Source organism: Dioscorea cayenensis, chromosome 16 (genome assembly GCF_009730915.1).
Source record: "Dioscorea cayenensis subsp. rotundata cultivar TDr96_F1 chromosome 16, TDr96_F1_v2_PseudoChromosome.rev07_lg8_w22 25.fasta, whole genome shotgun sequence".
NCBI lineage: Eukaryota > Viridiplantae > Streptophyta > Magnoliopsida > Dioscoreales > Dioscoreaceae > Dioscorea > Dioscorea cayenensis.
In genome coordinates this window covers 21,477,578-21,496,314 of record NC_052486.1, presented here as the reverse complement: position 1 = coordinate 21,496,314, position 18,737 = coordinate 21,477,578, and the positions used below count along the sequence as shown (strand labels likewise).

Here is an 18,737-nt window from a genome sequence, read left to right as displayed (position 1 = left end):
ACTGTAATTCATAATTGGTCCTTGGTATAGAGCTATATCTTATTTTAGTCCTTGAATAGGGGTTAATTTTTTCACAAGTCATTTAATTTAATTGTGATATTATTTTATTTTGATAACCTAACTTCAATTTACATCAAATTGCTCACTATTTTCAATTTTATTTCATTAGGTAATGACCCGATTATTTTGGGAACCAAATAACTGATGTAGCAGCCTAAAAATCTTCAAAATATACAGTTTAAGCAGAACAGTTGATGTGTCATAGGAAAGTGACACAAATTTTATAGGTGCCACGTAAGCTATATGGTTTCCAAATCAATCAAGTGATTCGCCAGTGAAATAAAGTAGAAGATGAGTCACCATTTTAATGCAAATTGAAGTTCGATTAGCAAAATAAAATAAAATAATAGTTAAGTGATCCGTGAAAAAATTAAACCTCTGCATTACATAAATATAATATATTTAACTGTACAAATATATATATTTTATTGACATTTTAGCTCAATTAAGAACTAAAATTATTTATTGAATTAGAAAATTGCCTCATCATCAATCTGTTTAGAAGGATAAAAATATTTTTTTAATAAAATAGATAAATCACACTATTTTTTTCTCAAAGCAAAGAGTGAAATTTTATTTATGCAAATGTGGGCTCCTTTCTTTCCACCTGGCCTTTAATTAGGGATTAACCGGGTGAAAAGCATGGATCACAAATCAAAATTTATTTATTTTTTATATTTCAGATGATTATGGGTTCATGACTCTTATTAGGGGCAAGCCCCTAATATTAATTACCCCAGACAATATCATGGGAACCTCCGATTAAGAAACAAGTGTGAATGAGAAGTAACTGAGTAAACATGATAATTTTTTTTTTATATTTAATTTCAAAGATGCATGCGAATACATGATCATAGACAAGAATACAAAAGAAAAGAGCTATTCACTAAGAGAGCTTAACAAGAGATTTTTTAGAAAGAGTTATTTCTATCATGCTCTTCAAAATTTATTTTTTAGCTGGCGCTCTTAGCTCCTATACTGAAAGTGTGTTAGAAGATCCTTTTAGCTTTATGGATGTAGCTTTCATCGATTTTTTTATGTGGGTTTGTGTCTTGAAACATAGCTTAGTCCAAGCTGCGACCACTCTGCATTTACGAGTTGCCTACTTGGCCACTTTTGCTTCTTTTATCGCTGAAGACTTTGACTCTTTGCGCTTGTAAAATCTCCAGCTCCTGGACTTGTGAAACTCCTCAAGTCTTTGGCTTCTTGGTGCCTTGAAACTTCAGAGTTGCATTTGTCGTTTACATGATGCATTTAGGTCTTAGCTCTTCAATGCTTTTGAGCCTTGACCATTTGATTTGATTTTTTTTCTTTTTTTTTAGTCATGACCTTTAACATGGTTAGGTCATTAACTTGATAATTTTGACTTGATTTTAAAATGGACCTCAAACTCATTTTTTTTTAAAGAGACCTCATACTGGGCTTAGGAAAATCTTTGTCAACTCAACTTTTTCAATGAGTGTTGACGAGAAACATTTTTCTTCTTTTTGTGAAAATTTTCATTCATTTTTTTATTCATCATCATTTTTTCTCTCTATGAAATTTTCACTTTTTTACTCTTCCTTTCATTTCAAGAAAAGATTGTTTTTGTATTTTTTTCATTGCACCTCTTTTCACTCCAACAGGGTGTCGAAAAAGACCTCCAAGTGAGCTTCAGAAATCTTTGTCAACTCTTCTCTTTTTGAGTTTTTTGAGAGTGTTGATGAGAGATATTTTTTTGTGAACTTTTCATTTTTTTCTCTTTTTTACTTCAAGGAATTTTTTATCCTTCTTTTCATTTCACTTTTTTTTTACTCCAATGAGTGTCAAAAGACCTCAAAGTGAGTTTGAAGAGAGAGTTTGATTTTTTTTATGAAAAATTTCTCTTTACCCCAAGAGTGTGAAGACTTCAAGGTGGACTTAGAGAAAAAAATTTCTCATTACCCCAAGAAAGTCGAGACTTCAAGGTGGAATGAGAGAAATTTATAGAAAATTTCTTGTTACCCCAAGGAAGTCAAGACTTCAAGGTGGAATTAGAGAAATCATGAAAAATTTCTCGTTACCCCAAGATAAAGCCAAAGGCTTCAGGGTGGAATGAGAGAAATTTATGAAAATTCTTAGTTATCCCGAAAAGTCGAAGCTTGAGGTGGAATTAGAGAAATTATGAAAAAAATTTCTCGTTACCCCAAGAAAAGCAAAGCTTGAGGTGGAATGAGAGAAATTTCATAGAAATTCTAGTTACCCCAAGGAAGTCGAGACTTGAGGGTGGAATTAGAGAAATTATGAAAAAAATTTCTCGTTCAAAGAGCCAAAGCGAGGTGGAATGAGAGAAATTTCATAGAAATTCTCGTTCGCAGAGTCGAGACTTGAGGTGGAATTGAGAAATTATGAAAAAAATTTCTGATTCCCAAGAAAAGCCAAAGCTTGAGGGTGGAATGAGAGAAATTTCATGAGAAAATTCTCGATTACCCCGGAAAGTCGAGACTTGAGGTGGAATTAGAGAAATCATGAAAAAATTTCTCGTTACTCCCAAGAAAGCCAAAAGCTTGAGGTGGAATGAGAGAAATCATGAAAAATTTCTCGTTACTCCCGATAAAAGCCCAAGGCTTGAGGTGGAATGAGAGAAATCATGAAACAATTTCTAGTTACTCCCAAGAAAGCAAAAGCTTGAGGTGGAATGAGAGAAATCATGAAAAATTTCTCGTTACCCCAAGAAAAGCCAAAGCTTCGAGGTGGAATGAGAGAAATTTCATAGAAATTCTCGTTACTGCAAGATAAGCTAAAGGCTTCATGGTGGAATAAGAGAAATTTCATAAGATTTTTTTATATAGGAGGCCTTACAAAAATTACCAAAAATACCCCCACTCAAATTCATCCTTTACTTTTTTTCCTCATTTTTTTAAACCCATCCTTTTCATTTTTCCCATATTTTTCCTTTCTCCTCTTTTTTTCAACTCACCCTTCCATTTTTTTCCATATTTTTTTCCTTCTCTCTCTTTTAAAATTCACCCTTCATTTTTTTCCATATTTTTTTCTTCTCTCTTTTTAACTCATCCTTCTTTTCATTTTTTTCCATCTTTCTTCTACCTTCTTTTTCACTCCTTCATATATTTTTTATCCTTCATTTTTTTTTTACTCATCCTTTCATTTTTCCCTTCATTTTTTCACTCTCTTTTTTTTTTACCCATCTTTCATTTTTTTTTCTCATTCTCTTTTTTTTTTCAGGCATACTTATATTCCCACAAAAATTCTAGCGGCAGCATCAGCGGTCGCATGACACAAAAAGATCAAATAATGAGAGGGAAAGCATCTTTCTTGAGCTGCCAAGTTCATTGCTAGTAACTCGAATAATCAACAAAAGTCGATCAACATTATTTGCTATTAAATTGATGATTAGTCTTCCTTTGTATCAAACTAAGTGGTCAAACTGTTGGATCATGATACTCCCATTCTCACCCACACTATCCACACCATCGAAAACACAAATAAGATATCTGCACGGGCCAAGCTATATGAAGTTCAAGCAAACAAATCCATCATTATCACACACTCAGCACAATGTAATGGCTAACCTTCTCTTTCTCTCCCCTGCATGCTAAAAATACATGCATTACCTATAGCATGGAAAGAGACCTCCTTCGACTTAATCACAATCCACGCATCTGCAAACTCCAACCAGTTCTATGGACAGAATCAGAACTATCGGAGGGGTTGCTAACTGATCATAACACCTCATCCTCATCATTTGACATCCTCAACCGCCGACGAAGCTTCAAGAGAATCGGTCATCGAAAATCTCCCATGCTTGAATCGGCTGTCCTCAATTGATTCATCTTTGAATCACCAACGAAGCAGCTATTATCAAGCGCTCCAAAATCAAGGCTCTGAATCCCACCACCAGCAGCTTCTTCCTCAAGCTCTTCCAACAGATCTTGCTCAACGGCCACAACATTGGGCGTCTTCTCAAGATCTCCTCAACATCCATGTCATCGACAGAGGAGTGGGTTTAGGTTTCGGACCTGGATGCGTAGACACCTGAACCTGATTGCAATGCTTCTTCTATTACTTCTTCGAATTCGGACTTGGATTCAGAATCAGAGAGACCGAGGCTCTCGCGGCTGTGAGATCCGCCCATGTCTCCGGCGAGGGAAATAAAGAAATAGAGAAAGAAGGAGAGAGAAAGAGCACTGGAGAGAAAAGAGCATGCATGTGCTTCTCTTTAAATGCATGAAAATAATTATATATATATATTTTTTAGAGAGAGAAAGAGAGAGTATGAACGAGAGAGAGAAGAAATGAATGCTAATACACGTACATGCGCATGCTTCGTTTCTCTTTAAATGCATAAAAATTCATGGTAATACATGTGCATGTGTTTCTCTTTACATGCATGGACAAATTATGTATATTCTTTTTTTTTTAGAGAGAGAGAGCATGAATGAGAGAGAGCAGCATGTACATGCATTTAAATTATGAAGAACATCAACGTACATACATGCATTAGTTTTGAAAGGAAAATCATGGGCATGTGGGACCCATTGCATTATTCACTTTTTAATCCATGAGAGAAGCATCATGCCATGGAATATACATGACATGCACTCAATTTCCCAAAAGCATCATCAAAAGGCGGGACCCGGTGCATGTGAAAGTATGAATGCATCACACTCATCAAAATAATGTTGATTATTATTGTATTTTTTCCATATATTTATTTTTAAGGAGAAATGTAATACCTCTTGGCGAACCTTCTCCGACCTCTTGTCTTCTCCCTTCTTTTCTCCTTCTCTGTTTATTTTCTTTTCTTCTCTTCGTCCCCTTCTCCGTCTCCTCTTGTTCCATCTCTCAACTTTTTTTTCTTCCTTTTTTTTTCTATCCCCCTCTCAGTCTTCTTTTGTTCCTTTTTTTGTCCCAAAAATCCTCAACACTCCGAAGAATCTCCAACTCTCGGGAGATATTTTTTTTTTTAAAAAAAAAGTTTTGAATTCAAAATTTCATATCCCTATCCATAATCTTTTTTTATATATTTATTATTATTATTATTATTTTGAATTTCCTTCTTTTTTTATTATTGTTCATATATTTTGAAATTTCAAATAAAAATATATATATGCTTATATATCTTTAAATATATATATATATATATATTCTCTTTCTTTTTTTTTAAGCATCTGTTCCTCCAAAAATCCTCAACACCCCCATAAAATCTTCAATCACGTGAGAATTTTTAAAAATTTAAATTCAAAATTTTTTTTTTTCCAATTCTTATCACTTCTTCTTCTTCTTCTTTTTTTTTTTGAATTTAAATTTCTTTTTTAAAACTTCAAACTCCCTCTTTTTCCCTCCCTCTTTTATTCATTTTTATTTTTTTAAAATATCTTATTATTATTATTTATTTTAATAATAAATTCCTAATGGAATTAGGAATTAAAAGAAAACCATATAAACATAAAACAACAACAAACACCAATGCAATACATTGTAAACATTATACTACCACAAAAAAACATGAATACCCATACCAAACTTCACCAACCATTAAACATAAATGCTAAACACAAACCCATTCCTTTCCAAGATAAATCACACTTTATTAAAATTAATAGACCAATACAAGTGCAATATTGCAAGAAAAGTTAAAAAAATATATAAAATCCACCATAGATAAAAAAAATACAAAATAAATAAACAATAAAAAACAATAAAATGCTCTAAATGATCAATTAATTGGTGCTTCGAACAAAAAGACTAACCTACGAAATAAATAAATTTTGTATAATTTAGAGACCAAGATGAATGCTTGAATGTAGTTAATAAATTTTAATCTTTCAATCATATCATTAAAAAAATTATTATAATAAAAATTTAATTGTAAAATTGTTAAAAGTCTAAATTTTCTTTTGTTGGGAAAAAGAAAACAGTGAAAAAAAAACTCACAAAATAGAAATACAGCTGAAAATTTCAAAATATATCCTCTAATTTCTATTAAATAAAAAATTTATTGAATTTTTCTTTGCGAGGCCTGAATTACAATTAAAATAATTTCAGGGAGTTTTTAATAAACAAAATAAGAATAAGGACTACGAATTAGTTTTGGACTTCTTTAGATAGTTCAAACTTCAAGCGCTTTATAAACCCTAATTCGAGTAGCGCCCAAAGCTCCCTCTTTCCCTCCAATGGCGTCCCCCTCCATCCGATCCATGACCCGAGCTTCTATCTCCCCTCTCAGAGCCTTCATCTCCAAGACCATGTCGCCGGCGCCGGCTGCGCGGCCATCCTCCATCCTCTCTCCGACGAACCGACGGTCGCATCTGCTATCCAGGTGATATTTTTGGTGATTTTTCCCTTTTTTTGGCGGCTTGTTCTATATTTGAGATGGTGTTTGTCATTGTTGAAGGTCTCCGGTGGAGCTGGGGTGCTGTAGTGGCTCCATGATTCCGTTGCACAGCGCTGTGGCTGCGGCGAGGCTGACTTCCCGGCTGAGCACGGCGTCCCGGGGCTGCCGAGATCTCTTACAGGGTACCCTCTGCCGCACCTATCCCGGACTCTAGGTCTTGTTTGTTTTCCTCTGTGAGTAGCCTCGGTTTCCTTCTCCTTGCTCTTAGTTCATGGTTTTCCATTCAGGTAGATGTGTTCCATGTTGGAAGATCACGGACTCATTTGTCTCATTGAGGATTGAGGACTATGTTTTGTGTTTAAGTTGTTGATTTGATTATAAATTAGCCATTTAGAAAGGGATTTAGGAGAGATTGAGGAGGTGACACTCTTTTGATTGGAAAACACAAAGACATCATCCACTAAACTAGGTTGCTTTTGATGGAGTATCTCATAAGTCTCACTGGGATGTTTATTTGCTTATGGTATATGCCTTAGGACATTGTGCACTGAAACTTAGCTTTGTTCTTTTTGCCTAATCACTATCACAAATCTAATGTGAGAAAGATTAGTTTGTAAGCATTAATTTAGCCTCTCTTATGAGTGCCAAGAGTTGGAGTCAACTTTTGTAATGAAGAATTCCTCATTGCCAATTGCGATTATCAAAACTTGTGACCTGTTGCGGTTATCTGGTCCATCTTAAATATAATATCTATGCAATTTGCTCCCTTAGTGGCAGTTAGTGTTCGATGAGGAACATCTTATAGGTTTGGATGGTATTCCCACATGCTGTTTTCATGTTTTAGTTAGTTTTAGATGATATGTCCTATGAGGATGGACACTTTATCATTTTTGAAATATTTTACAAGCAGGTTTTGTTTACCAAAATTTGTAGGTGATCAGCTAAGTGCCCTGCACCACAATAATGAACTTGAAAATTTAGATCTGTATGAAAACAAATATGAATGTGGAGATTGATAGGACGGCTACAGAGAAATATACATTTAATTGCTTAAAATATTACTCATGCTAGCCTATCTAAAAGACTATGTAATGTAATTTTTTAGATTTATTGAGGTGATATATGGAAACAAATATGAATGTGGAGATCGGTAGGATGTTTACAAAAAAAAATATACATTTAGTTGTGTTAAAATATCACTCATGATACCCTATCTGAAGGATTGAAATGTAATTGCTTAGATTTATTCATGAGAATACCTTACACTTCGATACTAGTGAGTCTTGATTATAGTCATGGTGTTACAAATGATGTGGGAAATCTCTCGTTATTCTTATGGACAAATTTTCTTGGGTTTATTCTTTTACCAGGAGAGAACTTCACTCATCCTATCAATTGTGCTAAAAACTTAAAACCTACTAAAATATTGGTTTGTGCAAGGACATGAATTTTATTGTGCATCAAAGGGATAAACCAGCAATTGAATGGTTCCCATAGATGGAATCCTTAAGTGTGAATGGTTTGCTAATGTGATAAAGTTGGTAATCTGTCATGTGTTTGTGCGCTAGATATATTGGAGGGTTTTTTTATTCTTTTTCTTTTTTTAATTTAAAGGTGGAATTTGGAAGAATGACCTACCTCTATTATTTTATCCCAAGTTATTCCAGCATCTCCAAAAAACACTATCGAATAGGTTGGGATTCCTGGGAATTGAAATTGGATAATGCTTTCTGCAAAATTTAAATAAATAAATAAAATCTTTAATTAATGTGGAAAAAACAATAGTTAGTAATGTTATTAATTTGTAAATATCAATCATTAATTGGAAAATTATAACTTAATGTACAAAATATTATTTTAATTAGTATAAGTCAAACCTAGGTCAACTTGAGAGAAAATGGAAAAATTTCCGTCCAAGCCAAATTAAACCCTCAAAACCCCTAATACTATTTATTCCTATTTATTCGTACACTGACCAAACACACTTGAGATGTCTATGTTTTCTTTGCGCTTGTGAACAATGTTGTCGTAGTTATCCATTCTTTCATCTATCTTATTCTTTAGCTCTTGGTTTGTAGTATGGCATTCTATTATGCTTCTATAAGTCAAACCTAGGTCAACTTGAGAGAAAATGGAAAATTTTCCTTCCATGCCAAATTAAAACCTCGAAACCCCTCATCCAATTTATTCTTATTTATTCGAACACTGCCCAAACACACTTGAGATGTCTATGTTTTCTTTGCGCTTGTGAACAATGTTGTTGTAGTTGTCCATTCTTTCATCGATCTTATTCTTTAGCTCTTGGTTTGTAGTATGGAATTCTATTATGCTTCATATTACTCCCCTTTTGTGCTGATACTTGCATCCTAGTTGATGTTGCCAAGGTGAGCACTTCATATGGCTTGCATAGTTAGTCTAACGTCCTTATGCAAGCCATTATTTTTGAGTTCCACTGGTAAAATTCCCTTTCTATCTCTTTTAGTATGACGAACTGTAGTCCTGCATCTATCATCATGTATTAGTATTACATATGGAGAAACACACACATGCACCTGCACGCAAAGTTTTATTTATTTATTTGTTTGTTTGAGTCTTTTTTTTTTTTATTTTTTATTTTTGGGAACTTCTATTTGCAAAACCCAAAATATATTTTGCTATTGCCTTAAGTGTAGAACTTTATCCCCTCTTTGTCATGTTTTGCCATGTGTATGCTTCCTGGATGATTTTAAATATACTCTTATATCTTCATTTGTGATATTCAAGCTTGACTGGTAATGAGAAACTAACATAGTAAAAAAATTTAGCATGTTGTTTTGTTGGGGAAAATCTGTTGTATAGGTTTGTTTTAAGGCAGAAGGTGCTGAATTTCTAAAGCACATCAAGATGAATTCCTCTGTTTATAACACAAAAAAAGGTATCCTTGTTAGAGTAGATCAGTGTGTACATAGACCTGTAGCATAAATCAAATACATGTTATTTCCCATAACTTCATAAAGCATGTCTGTATAACAACATTCTCCTTTTCCCAGATGATGGTACGTGACTATTTTTTGCTTCGTCAGTTTGATACTCTCAAAGGTAGATCCATGTTTTTGTTGTTGTAACAGTTTTGCCGCCTATCCTTTGTCCTGTCAGACTGAGATCTTTCCCTGGAAAGTTGCATTCACTGTTTATTGTGTGATGCAATGATTAGGCAACATCAATCGCTGCCTGATATGTTATTGAACTACATGTTCAACATTTCTTGGACATGTTAATTGTTTCAAAATAATTATGCAATAGGACTTACTATACATTCTTCTTTTTTATACTTTGCTGTTTCTTTATCCAAGTATACTTTTGGTTTCTTGGCTAACAAAAATTTTTCATTTTATGCAGAGATGGGTCTATCAGTGCCAAGGTGACAAATGATGTCAACACTTTTGCTTTTGGCTTGGAGAATTTAATTAGTCAACTAATGTTGCTGCCTTGTAAGACACTTTTTCCCCAGATACATTTTGATCCTTCACAATGTCTTAGTTTTGATTCTTCTACTCTTGTTGGGCATAATCCCAAGTGTTTAAAAGGAAAGGAAAAAACATTCTTATAACGGTGCTGCCAACATACCCTCAGTGTACTGCAATTCTATTAATAATTCTTCATACTGTTTACTTGATTCTTCTTGTTTGTAAGAGTCTAAGACAATGTTGGATTCTTAGTTTCTTATATCCATAAAAGTAATTCGGCTCATCTCTGCATGTTCTTATCCCTCTTCTTGAATAAAATGACCTTGGAAATGATTCTATTCTCTGGTAGGTGGACACATATAACAGATCCTCAGCTATTAGAATTTGGATTAGTCCAGCAAGTTTTCTCTGTCTTCTGTTTCTGGACATTGGTTTTGAATGCTCTTGTGGTGATTGTGGTTTGTATCCCCGAAGATATATGTCTGGACATAAGAGATAGTGGGCCATGACTGTCCTCTGTTGTCATTTTCCCTAATGAACGGGAGATAATCATTTCAGTGATTATGTATTTATAGAAATAAAATTTCAATCAGGAGCCATCACAATATGGTTAGATCTTGTTGAACATGCTTTCAAATTTTATTTGAGACCTTAGCCATAGATCAATCCACTATGGAGTTGATGCAATGGTACACCTACAGGACCCCAACATGTGTTAAGATCTGAGCACGACCAGCTGGTTCAACTCCTGAGCTTAAATGATGGCATATGTCCAACTCTGTGGTTATATAGTTAATGATTGATGTTGATTAGATATTTGACATATTTTATCATCTAAAACCTTCTTTTGAGCTTCTAGGGTTCATTTCCATAGACCGTCTGTCACTAAGTCTAACTTCTGAAATAGTGAAATTGTCTAAATTGATAGATGTTTTATTCAACCGACATTAACAAACTGCGAAATCCTCCAAAACACCAATTTCTTAATTTCTGATTAGTAAAAATATACTCTTCTGTTGAGAATGTTTTGCATTGTTCACTGCAATCTTTTAATACCCTGAATTTCTGTCACTTTTTCTTTCTGTATTTTACAGCTAGCATTAAGCAAGCTCATGCCAATTTTAGTATTCATTTATTAGTTGAATAAATAATATAATTGGTCATTGAATTTTCCTTCTTGTTACAATAGAATATGCCTTGTAAACACTAGTCAACAAAAACAGTATGTGCCTAACTTTCTGTCAGAAAAGATGAAAAAGAGTCGAATTTATACCGTATATTTCTGATATCAGTCATTAGACTCTTAACATCCCATGCTCCAATGTCCACTCTTTCTTTGTCAATGGTTGTTGCTGTGTTGACAGGCAAAAGCAACATTCCTTTTTAGTTTCCGAAAAGGATGCGAAGTGCGGATGGTATGGTGGCAGACTGAAGCCAACCATCCTTTTTTTTTTTTCTTTTTTTATCCTGCAAGTATTTTTTTAAACACTTGGAATGCCAAACACATTAGAGTAGTTTGTGGTTCATTTTCATATATGAACTCATGCATGCCCTTTTTATGATTTCATTAGGACCATGGAGCCATATCAAATATAAAACAAAGGTGGCATTGGAAATATCTAATTTGCAAGATTGGTTAGATGACAAATAGGTGTCATGTTAAGGATACCAACCAGACGTACTGTAGACATTTAGTGGTTATGTACATGTAGATTAAGATACACTACACTTCATTAATATTCAATACCTACCTACCAATCTAACTATCTTAATTGAGCTATCTAACAATTTAATGTGGGGCATGTAGTGCTGCAGATTGTCTTCAGCACTATAAATTAATAAGAATTCTTTAGTGCAATTAAGTTGATTACTTTTGAATCAGTATAAACCAAGCATTTATCTATTTGCTTGTGAAAATGACTGGAAATTGCTGCAGAGTTTTCCTTTTGTGATGGATTGTGGTGAATGAACAACGAGGAGAAGGCTTAGGTCCTATGTCCTTGTCAGTGGTTCCTCAATCAACATCAAACAGTATTACCTCCTAATTGATGACCATGAGATGTTATAATGAATGGTGAACTGAACATAATGATTAGAATGAACTGTTTCAGTTTTAAATGACGGTAATTTAGATTCAATGGTTAGAATGAATTGTGGGAATAAAGTACTCATATTTAATAGAGTATCTCCATTAGAACCTTAATTTGATATGAGCTAGTTGTACCCTGAGAAATGGTCCATGCTGAAGGTTTGTTTCATTCACTATTGCTCTTCTTTTCTGCCACTCATTCCATGCTGCAGTTTAAATTCATTCACTACTACTTGCACTGTTCCCAGCAAGCTCTTTGACATTTCTGATATATTTTCTCATACCAAATAGTATATCTTGTTCTTATTTCTGCCACTCATTCCATGCTCATAAATATCAACAGTGTCCTCTGTTACTATCTTTCACTTCCTTCACTGATCCTAGCAGTACATCTCTGATTGCACTTTAAATTATCATGCTGTTTGAAATACTTTTTCCAGTAAAATTTTGCACAGTTATGGTAATTGTGGAACTCGGTTAATAGAGTTTAAATTGCTAGTTCATTCATGTTTTGATTTGACATTTTATCACTTATTTGACTTATATTTAATACATAACACTACTAATTTTATAGGTTGTGTTAGATATATATATATATATATATATATATCACAGAATCACTGTTGTTTAGGGTGGAACGGAATAGGGGTGGTGGGATGCTATCTATGTTCCTGTCTTAAGGAAAGTGATTAATGGATCCTTAAAAGCCTCAACCTTCACCCACTTTGATGTGAGATCCCAACTCCTAGGAGAATTTCTCTGGCATAGTGCACCTACTAAATGTAATCATATCACTCTTGTGTGCCTATGAGGTCAAACCAAGTGCCTGTTGACTAAATTTAGTTCCTTCATGAAATTCTATGTCACAATTAAACTAAGCTGTTAAAAAGTCTCTTCTGACTTGTAAATATATACATTGATATATTTATTACTTGGGAATCATGAACCCCATCAATTGACCATCGCTAAACCCAACGAGTGAAACACACTTAGTCAACCTAACTTTCACTTGAAAATAGTGTAAATAATATATCATCATTGCAAATATATATTTGCAAGTTAAATAAATTAATAATCCTTAGGTAGTACAATTAGATTGGGGACAGCTACTCTGTTTCCCTTATGATTGAACGTAGTCTATGCTTTGTCCGTCCTACCTCCTAGTCTTAATCCTTAATCATAAAAATAGTCTTGTAATAGGATCCAGCTAATGTAACTATTAGTGATGTTTATTTAAATCAGTCAGTGTATTTGTATTTTTACTTACCATAATAATCAACATATTTGTATTTTTTTAGTTTGGAGCACAATAATTCAAGCATAAAGCTGAATATCTTCGTCATATATAATGCTTTGTAGTATATTGGTCTAAGACATGCAATATATACTCACATAAGTTATATTTATATATGATCATCCATCATCTACGATTGAATTTATGAATGTTCATATTAATCATTAGATTTCAATCTAACGATTATGTATTATTCAATAAATAATATTATTATGTTTATAAATAGTGTATATTAAAAGATATGATGTACAATATTTTTATATAAATCGTTCAATCAATTTATGCACACTATTTCAATAAATTTCAACCGTTTAAACTTTATTTTTATTAAATCTACAATAACTATAAAAAAATCAAAACTTAAAACTAATAAACTCTAATTAAAACTTAGTGTAGTTACCTAATTTTTACTACACTATGTTTAACTGCATCGGTTGATGTATTCTATATATCAACCTAAGTTAATAGGGGTGAGGAAGGGTGGTCCTCAGCCTGTGAGCCATCTTCATTGAGCCACATGGTTTACCCTCACCATCAACATGTGCTCACACATGCTGTGCCCTGTTAGGCCTCTAGTTCAATAATAGTAAACAATAAAGCATCCCAGTAGAAAGAAAAATAATAATAATAATAATAATAATAAGAGATATTTGTATATAATATATATATATATTTATATAATAACAAGTAGTGTACTAGTGTTTCCGCAGCCTTTGGGTTGAATGGAGTCCACATTACGTAACCCACGTGAGGGTGGTCCGCGTCGTCGGCAAGCGGGTTCGGACTCGGGTTTGGGTCTCACAAGGTACGGATCCGAACCCGATAGTGACCCCCACGTGCTAATCATCCCTCAGCCGACACCATGCTATAATAACCATACGATAATCTCACTCGCGGGAGTAGTTTCCACTCGAAGAAGTGACTAAAATGGTCCAGCGGGAGTGGAAGGCTATCCCTAGTTCCTCCTCCTGTTCACGTGCTGTGGTGTAATTGCGAGCACGAGGGAGCACGTGCAAGAGAGTGGCGGGCGGGTCCTCGGGATCCCCATCACACCCTCGTCACGTGATTCGATGCCCTTTGGGAGTTGCACCTCTCTCTCTCTCTCTCTCTCACATGGAGGGCCCACCCGCCCCCAACTTCCACCCCTTTGATTCCACTTCCCACTTCCCTTTTGCACACCACTTCCTTTGCCTCTTCCATTCACTAGTTCCTAAGATGCTATAATGACCATGGAATTATTTATCATTTTAGTTGTATTTTAGCTCATAGTATTAATTTATTATTTATTTATTATATATATAATGTTGGTTTTTTTAAATAAATTAGTGAAAAATATTCCAATTTTTTTTTTAAAAAAATCAAGGATATACTCAGGCGTGGAGCACACTCCACAACCATACGTGCTTTCATATTGTATGAATTTTGGGGTTCAATCTTAGGTTTTTTTTTTTTAAATAATCATCTTACATAAGAGATTAGTACCAATAAATTAAGTGATTGTTTATTTATAATATTTGTTTGTATCATTACTTTATAATAAATATTAAGTCAAAAAAATTGATATTGATTAATCAAATGATAATAGGTTGTTTATTATTTTTTTTTACAGAGATTTATCACAATAATTTATTATTTTAGCTCATATATTAATTAAAAGGGTCAACTCAAATAAATCAGTCAAAATAAACATATTTTTTCTTTTTTGAGACAAAATGAATAATTTCATTTAAGACGCGTGACAAAACCATTACATTTATTGTTTTTTATTATGTATGCATATATATATTCAATTGGGTTGTAAAAAGACCCTTAACTGTGTAAAAGACTTCATTAATTTGCATTTTTTAAAAGTTTCTTAAACCAAAATAAAGATTCTTTATTGAGATAGAAATTATAATTTTGACTTTTTCTTCTTTAACTCTTGAGTTGTTAGAATGATTAGAATATTGAGTGGTTGGCCAATGATGCTCATGAACTATTCCTTGTTTCACAGCCCCATTTTAATCAATTAATTAATAATTAATTAACAATAATCAGAGAGAGAGAGAGAGAGAGAGACAGAGCAAGAAGGGAATATCTATATATATACACAATAGAGCCCAAGTTCGGTCCTGGGCCGTACTCCAGCCCGCCGAAAAACAGTACAGCTGTCATCTTCCAGTTGGTCAACGACGGTGGGCCACCCTCATGCATGCCACGTAGGATCGGAATATTCTGTACGGACGTACTTCCGTCACCATCGTACTCCTCTCACCTCCCCCCCAACCATTCCATCTCGGCCGTCCATTCCGTGGACCTGAGATGTGACAGCTGTAAACAGCTGGACAACCCAGTTTTTACATTATGGTCCTCTATAATAAACGTATTACTCTTTTTTTATAAACAAAAAAAGCAAAAAGTCAAAAGTTAAAGGGTGTAGAAAAAGAAGAGGTTTTCTTTTCACCCCCATAAAAATTCTACATATATTCTTTTTTATAAAATATGTTTGTTAACCTAATTACCTTTCACTTTACTTGAAAATTTTTTTCTTAAGTTTAATGTAATAGTTGTCTATAGCAATCTATATAAAAATTTGATAAATAATCAGGCTTTTATTTATGATCACATGGCATGAAAATTGTTTTAAATGTAGAATATTTTTTTTTGAAAATATTTATCATTTATTTTGGTTTTCTTTATTTTGTCCCAGATTTTTAAAGCAAAGATATTTATGGTTTACAAAAATATTAAAATAAAGGATAAATTTCATATTACGGACAGATAATTAATTTTATCATAGTAAAAATAAATATTAAAATAATATTATTTTTTTATTAACGAAATACAAAACAGTTATGGCATATGCACAGACCAAAAATTGATCATTCAACCAATATATTTTTAACTGGGAAATTAATATTTTGAGCTGTGAATTCACACCCATAAACAACAACCCGTTATCATCACTGTTTTTATTAAATTTTGAATTGGAGACTTTTAAAAAATAGGTCTACCGCTGATTTATGAGTCATTTGGTAAACAAGACATTTTGCCCCAAATAAAATCAAATTCATGGGTGTCTTTGTGAAAATTCCAAGAAAAAAAAAAGTAACAATAAACAGTGGGGGTTAAAATAGGAAGATGACGGGGGACTGATGCGGAGGAGGTGGTCCCCATACAACCCGACATAACACGTGTCCCTACATGAGAGTACCCCGCACGGTACCATTACCGCACCCGCAGGTAACTGCCCCCCTCTTCTTCTCTCACCTATCCAACAGCCATTCCACCCTATCATTCACTGCCACGTATTCCCCTTATCCACCACGTGTCATCCTCTCATTGCTCATCACATTCTTTAAAATTAACTTTTAAATTATCCAGTAACCGCAATAAATAGTAAAAAATTAAAAAACATAAAAAAAAAAATAATAACTCATGACATGATGATGATGATGATGGGGAGGGGATGGATGAAATGCATGGGGCACGTTATAGCTGTCTAGTTTGCACACTACTTTATTATTATTATTATTATTATTATTATTATTATTATTATTGTCACAATTATTATTATTATCATTTCCCTTTCATATTCTTATAACCTCCTCCTCCATCATTTCTCATCTCTCCTTCATTGTGACATTCACAACTTCAACAACTTGTGCAAGTCTTGCTCTTTCCTCCTTCTTCACTTCTCTTTGTACTTAACACTATTTGTTCACCTATGTCACCGGGCTGGGAGATGGGTTTCGCTTCATCAGCACCGTCATTTAACAAATCACATTCAACTTCTCCGGCGTACCTTTATGATCTACCTTCATCCGATACCCTTCGTATCGATGATTTACTCGACTTTACCAACAACCACGAGGATTTTCTCCTTTCATCATCTGCCACCACAGACTCTCATAGTCTTCCTCCTCCAGATCCTTCCTCCTCTTATCCTTCTGATTCCTCCAATATCTACTCTTTTCCTTCTTCCACCACCACCACCTTCCCCGACGATCTCTACATTCCGGTAATAATCTACCTTCCACAAAAAACACATACATATATATATATATACACAAGTGTGTAAGGAAGAATAAATTTGTTTTTGTGGATTTTATGCAGAGCGAAGAAGCTGCGGAGCTCGAATGGTTGTCAAGATTTGTGGATGACTCTTTCGCTGATGTACCACCTTCTTCTATCTACACACCAATTTCCAACCAACAACATCAACCCAACCAACACCAACACCACTATCAGCATCAACAGCAGCAGCAGCAACAACATCTTCTTATTGAGCCGTGCTCGGCACCGGGCCGAGCACGGAGCAAAAGATCAAAAGCAAACTCATGGTCAATGGCATCTCAATCCTCTTCCCCCTCCACCTCTTCTTCCTCTTCCGATCTTCCATCTCATGCAGGTAAAAAAGACACCAATAATTATAATAATAATAATAATAATGGAAGCATTAACTCTAAAGGAAAGAGTTGTGCTGCCGGAGGAGAAGCAAGCGGCGGCGGCGGAGGAGGAGGAGTTCGGAGATGCACGCATTGTGCGTCGGAGAAAACACCGCAGTGGAGAACAGGGCCATTAGGACCGAAGACACTGTGTAATGCATGTGGAGTCCGGTATAAGTCCGGCCGGCTAGTGCCGGAGTACCGGCCGGCGGCGAGCCCAACCTTTGTGCTCACACAACATTCAAATTCTCACCGGAAAGTTCTGGAACTCCGCCGCCAAAAAGAGCTCGCCGCCGCAAGATCGGAGCTTCTCTTTCATGACTATGAGGTCTGCTGACGTCATTGGAGTGTGTCTCTTTGTCTTTGGTTAATCGGACGGCTGGGATTTGTTGATGAATCATCTTCGTTTTTGGGAAAAAATAGATATAGATTTTTGTTATCAATTTTCTATCAATTATTAATTCATTGGTTTAAAATTGGTGACGAGTTGCACGTGATCTTGCCGGGATTATTAAAGTGAATCTTATTCTCTTGTCACGTGATAACACAACTCTCTGGCTTCTTTTTTCCTTTTCTTTTTCTTTTGGAATTTTACTTTCTTCCCCCTTTGAATTCTCAAAATTAGGCTTTAGTCCCTGAATTATTTTATCTGTGACTGAGGGAGAGGCCTTGTAATACCAATTGTATAAAAAAAAAAGTATTTATAAAAATGTATAATTTGGTCCCAAATTAGTATATGTATAGTATAAAAATTACTCTTATTTTTGCGAAAATATCAGAAAAAATTTCTAGCTTGCCTCTTTTTCCTAAAAACTTAGTATATATAACATAAAAAAATATTTTTAAAAATATAAAAAATCTATTATTGGTAAAAAATAAATAAATAAATAAATAAATAATGATCCAGAAATAAATATTGGTATAATCACCAAAATAGTCCATGTACTTTTCTCTCTCTTCATTTTTGGTCCCTTTACTCAGAAATGCTCCCGACTAATCCCTCTACTTTTGAAAATGTGTCCACTTAGTTAAAAAAATCTTTCCCTAACTAGCCTCTATTTTTTTAGAAATGTCTACTCAGTCCTCCATGGAGGGACCTGGTTTC

The 18,737-nt window shown here is 34.2% G+C and overlaps 2 protein-coding genes across 3 annotated transcripts; both read left to right on the top strand.

The window, feature by feature from the left end:
• The first annotated feature begins 6,145 nt into the window (after window positions 1-6,145).
• On the top strand, window positions 6,146-10,105 carry LOC120279628 (protein NUCLEAR FUSION DEFECTIVE 6, mitochondrial-like). 2 transcript variants are annotated; one of them, XM_039286555.1, is made up of 4 exons: window positions 6,146-6,361; window positions 6,437-6,558; window positions 9,406-9,454; window positions 9,755-10,105. In XM_039286555.1, exons 1-3 carry the CDS (start codon window positions 6,216-6,218, stop codon window positions 9,417-9,419), a joined length of 282 nt encoding a protein of 93 aa, XP_039142489.1. In that variant the 5' UTR covers window positions 6,146-6,215; the 3' UTR covers window positions 9,420-9,454; window positions 9,755-10,105. The 2 variants fall into 2 exon arrangements, with proteins under 2 accessions (XP_039142489.1, XP_039142488.1); XM_039286554.1 differs by lacking the exon at window positions 9,406-9,454 and having other exon boundaries at window positions 6,147-6,361.
• Window positions 10,106-16,781: 6,676 nt separating this feature from the next.
• Window positions 16,782-18,037, top strand: LOC120278807 (GATA transcription factor 4). The gene is made up of 2 exons (XM_039285540.1): window positions 16,782-17,205; window positions 17,301-18,037. Exons 1-2 carry the CDS (start codon window positions 16,912-16,914, stop codon window positions 17,967-17,969), a joined length of 963 nt encoding a protein of 320 aa, XP_039141474.1. The 5' UTR covers window positions 16,782-16,911; the 3' UTR covers window positions 17,970-18,037.
• The last annotated feature ends 700 nt before the right edge of the window (window positions 18,038-18,737 follow it).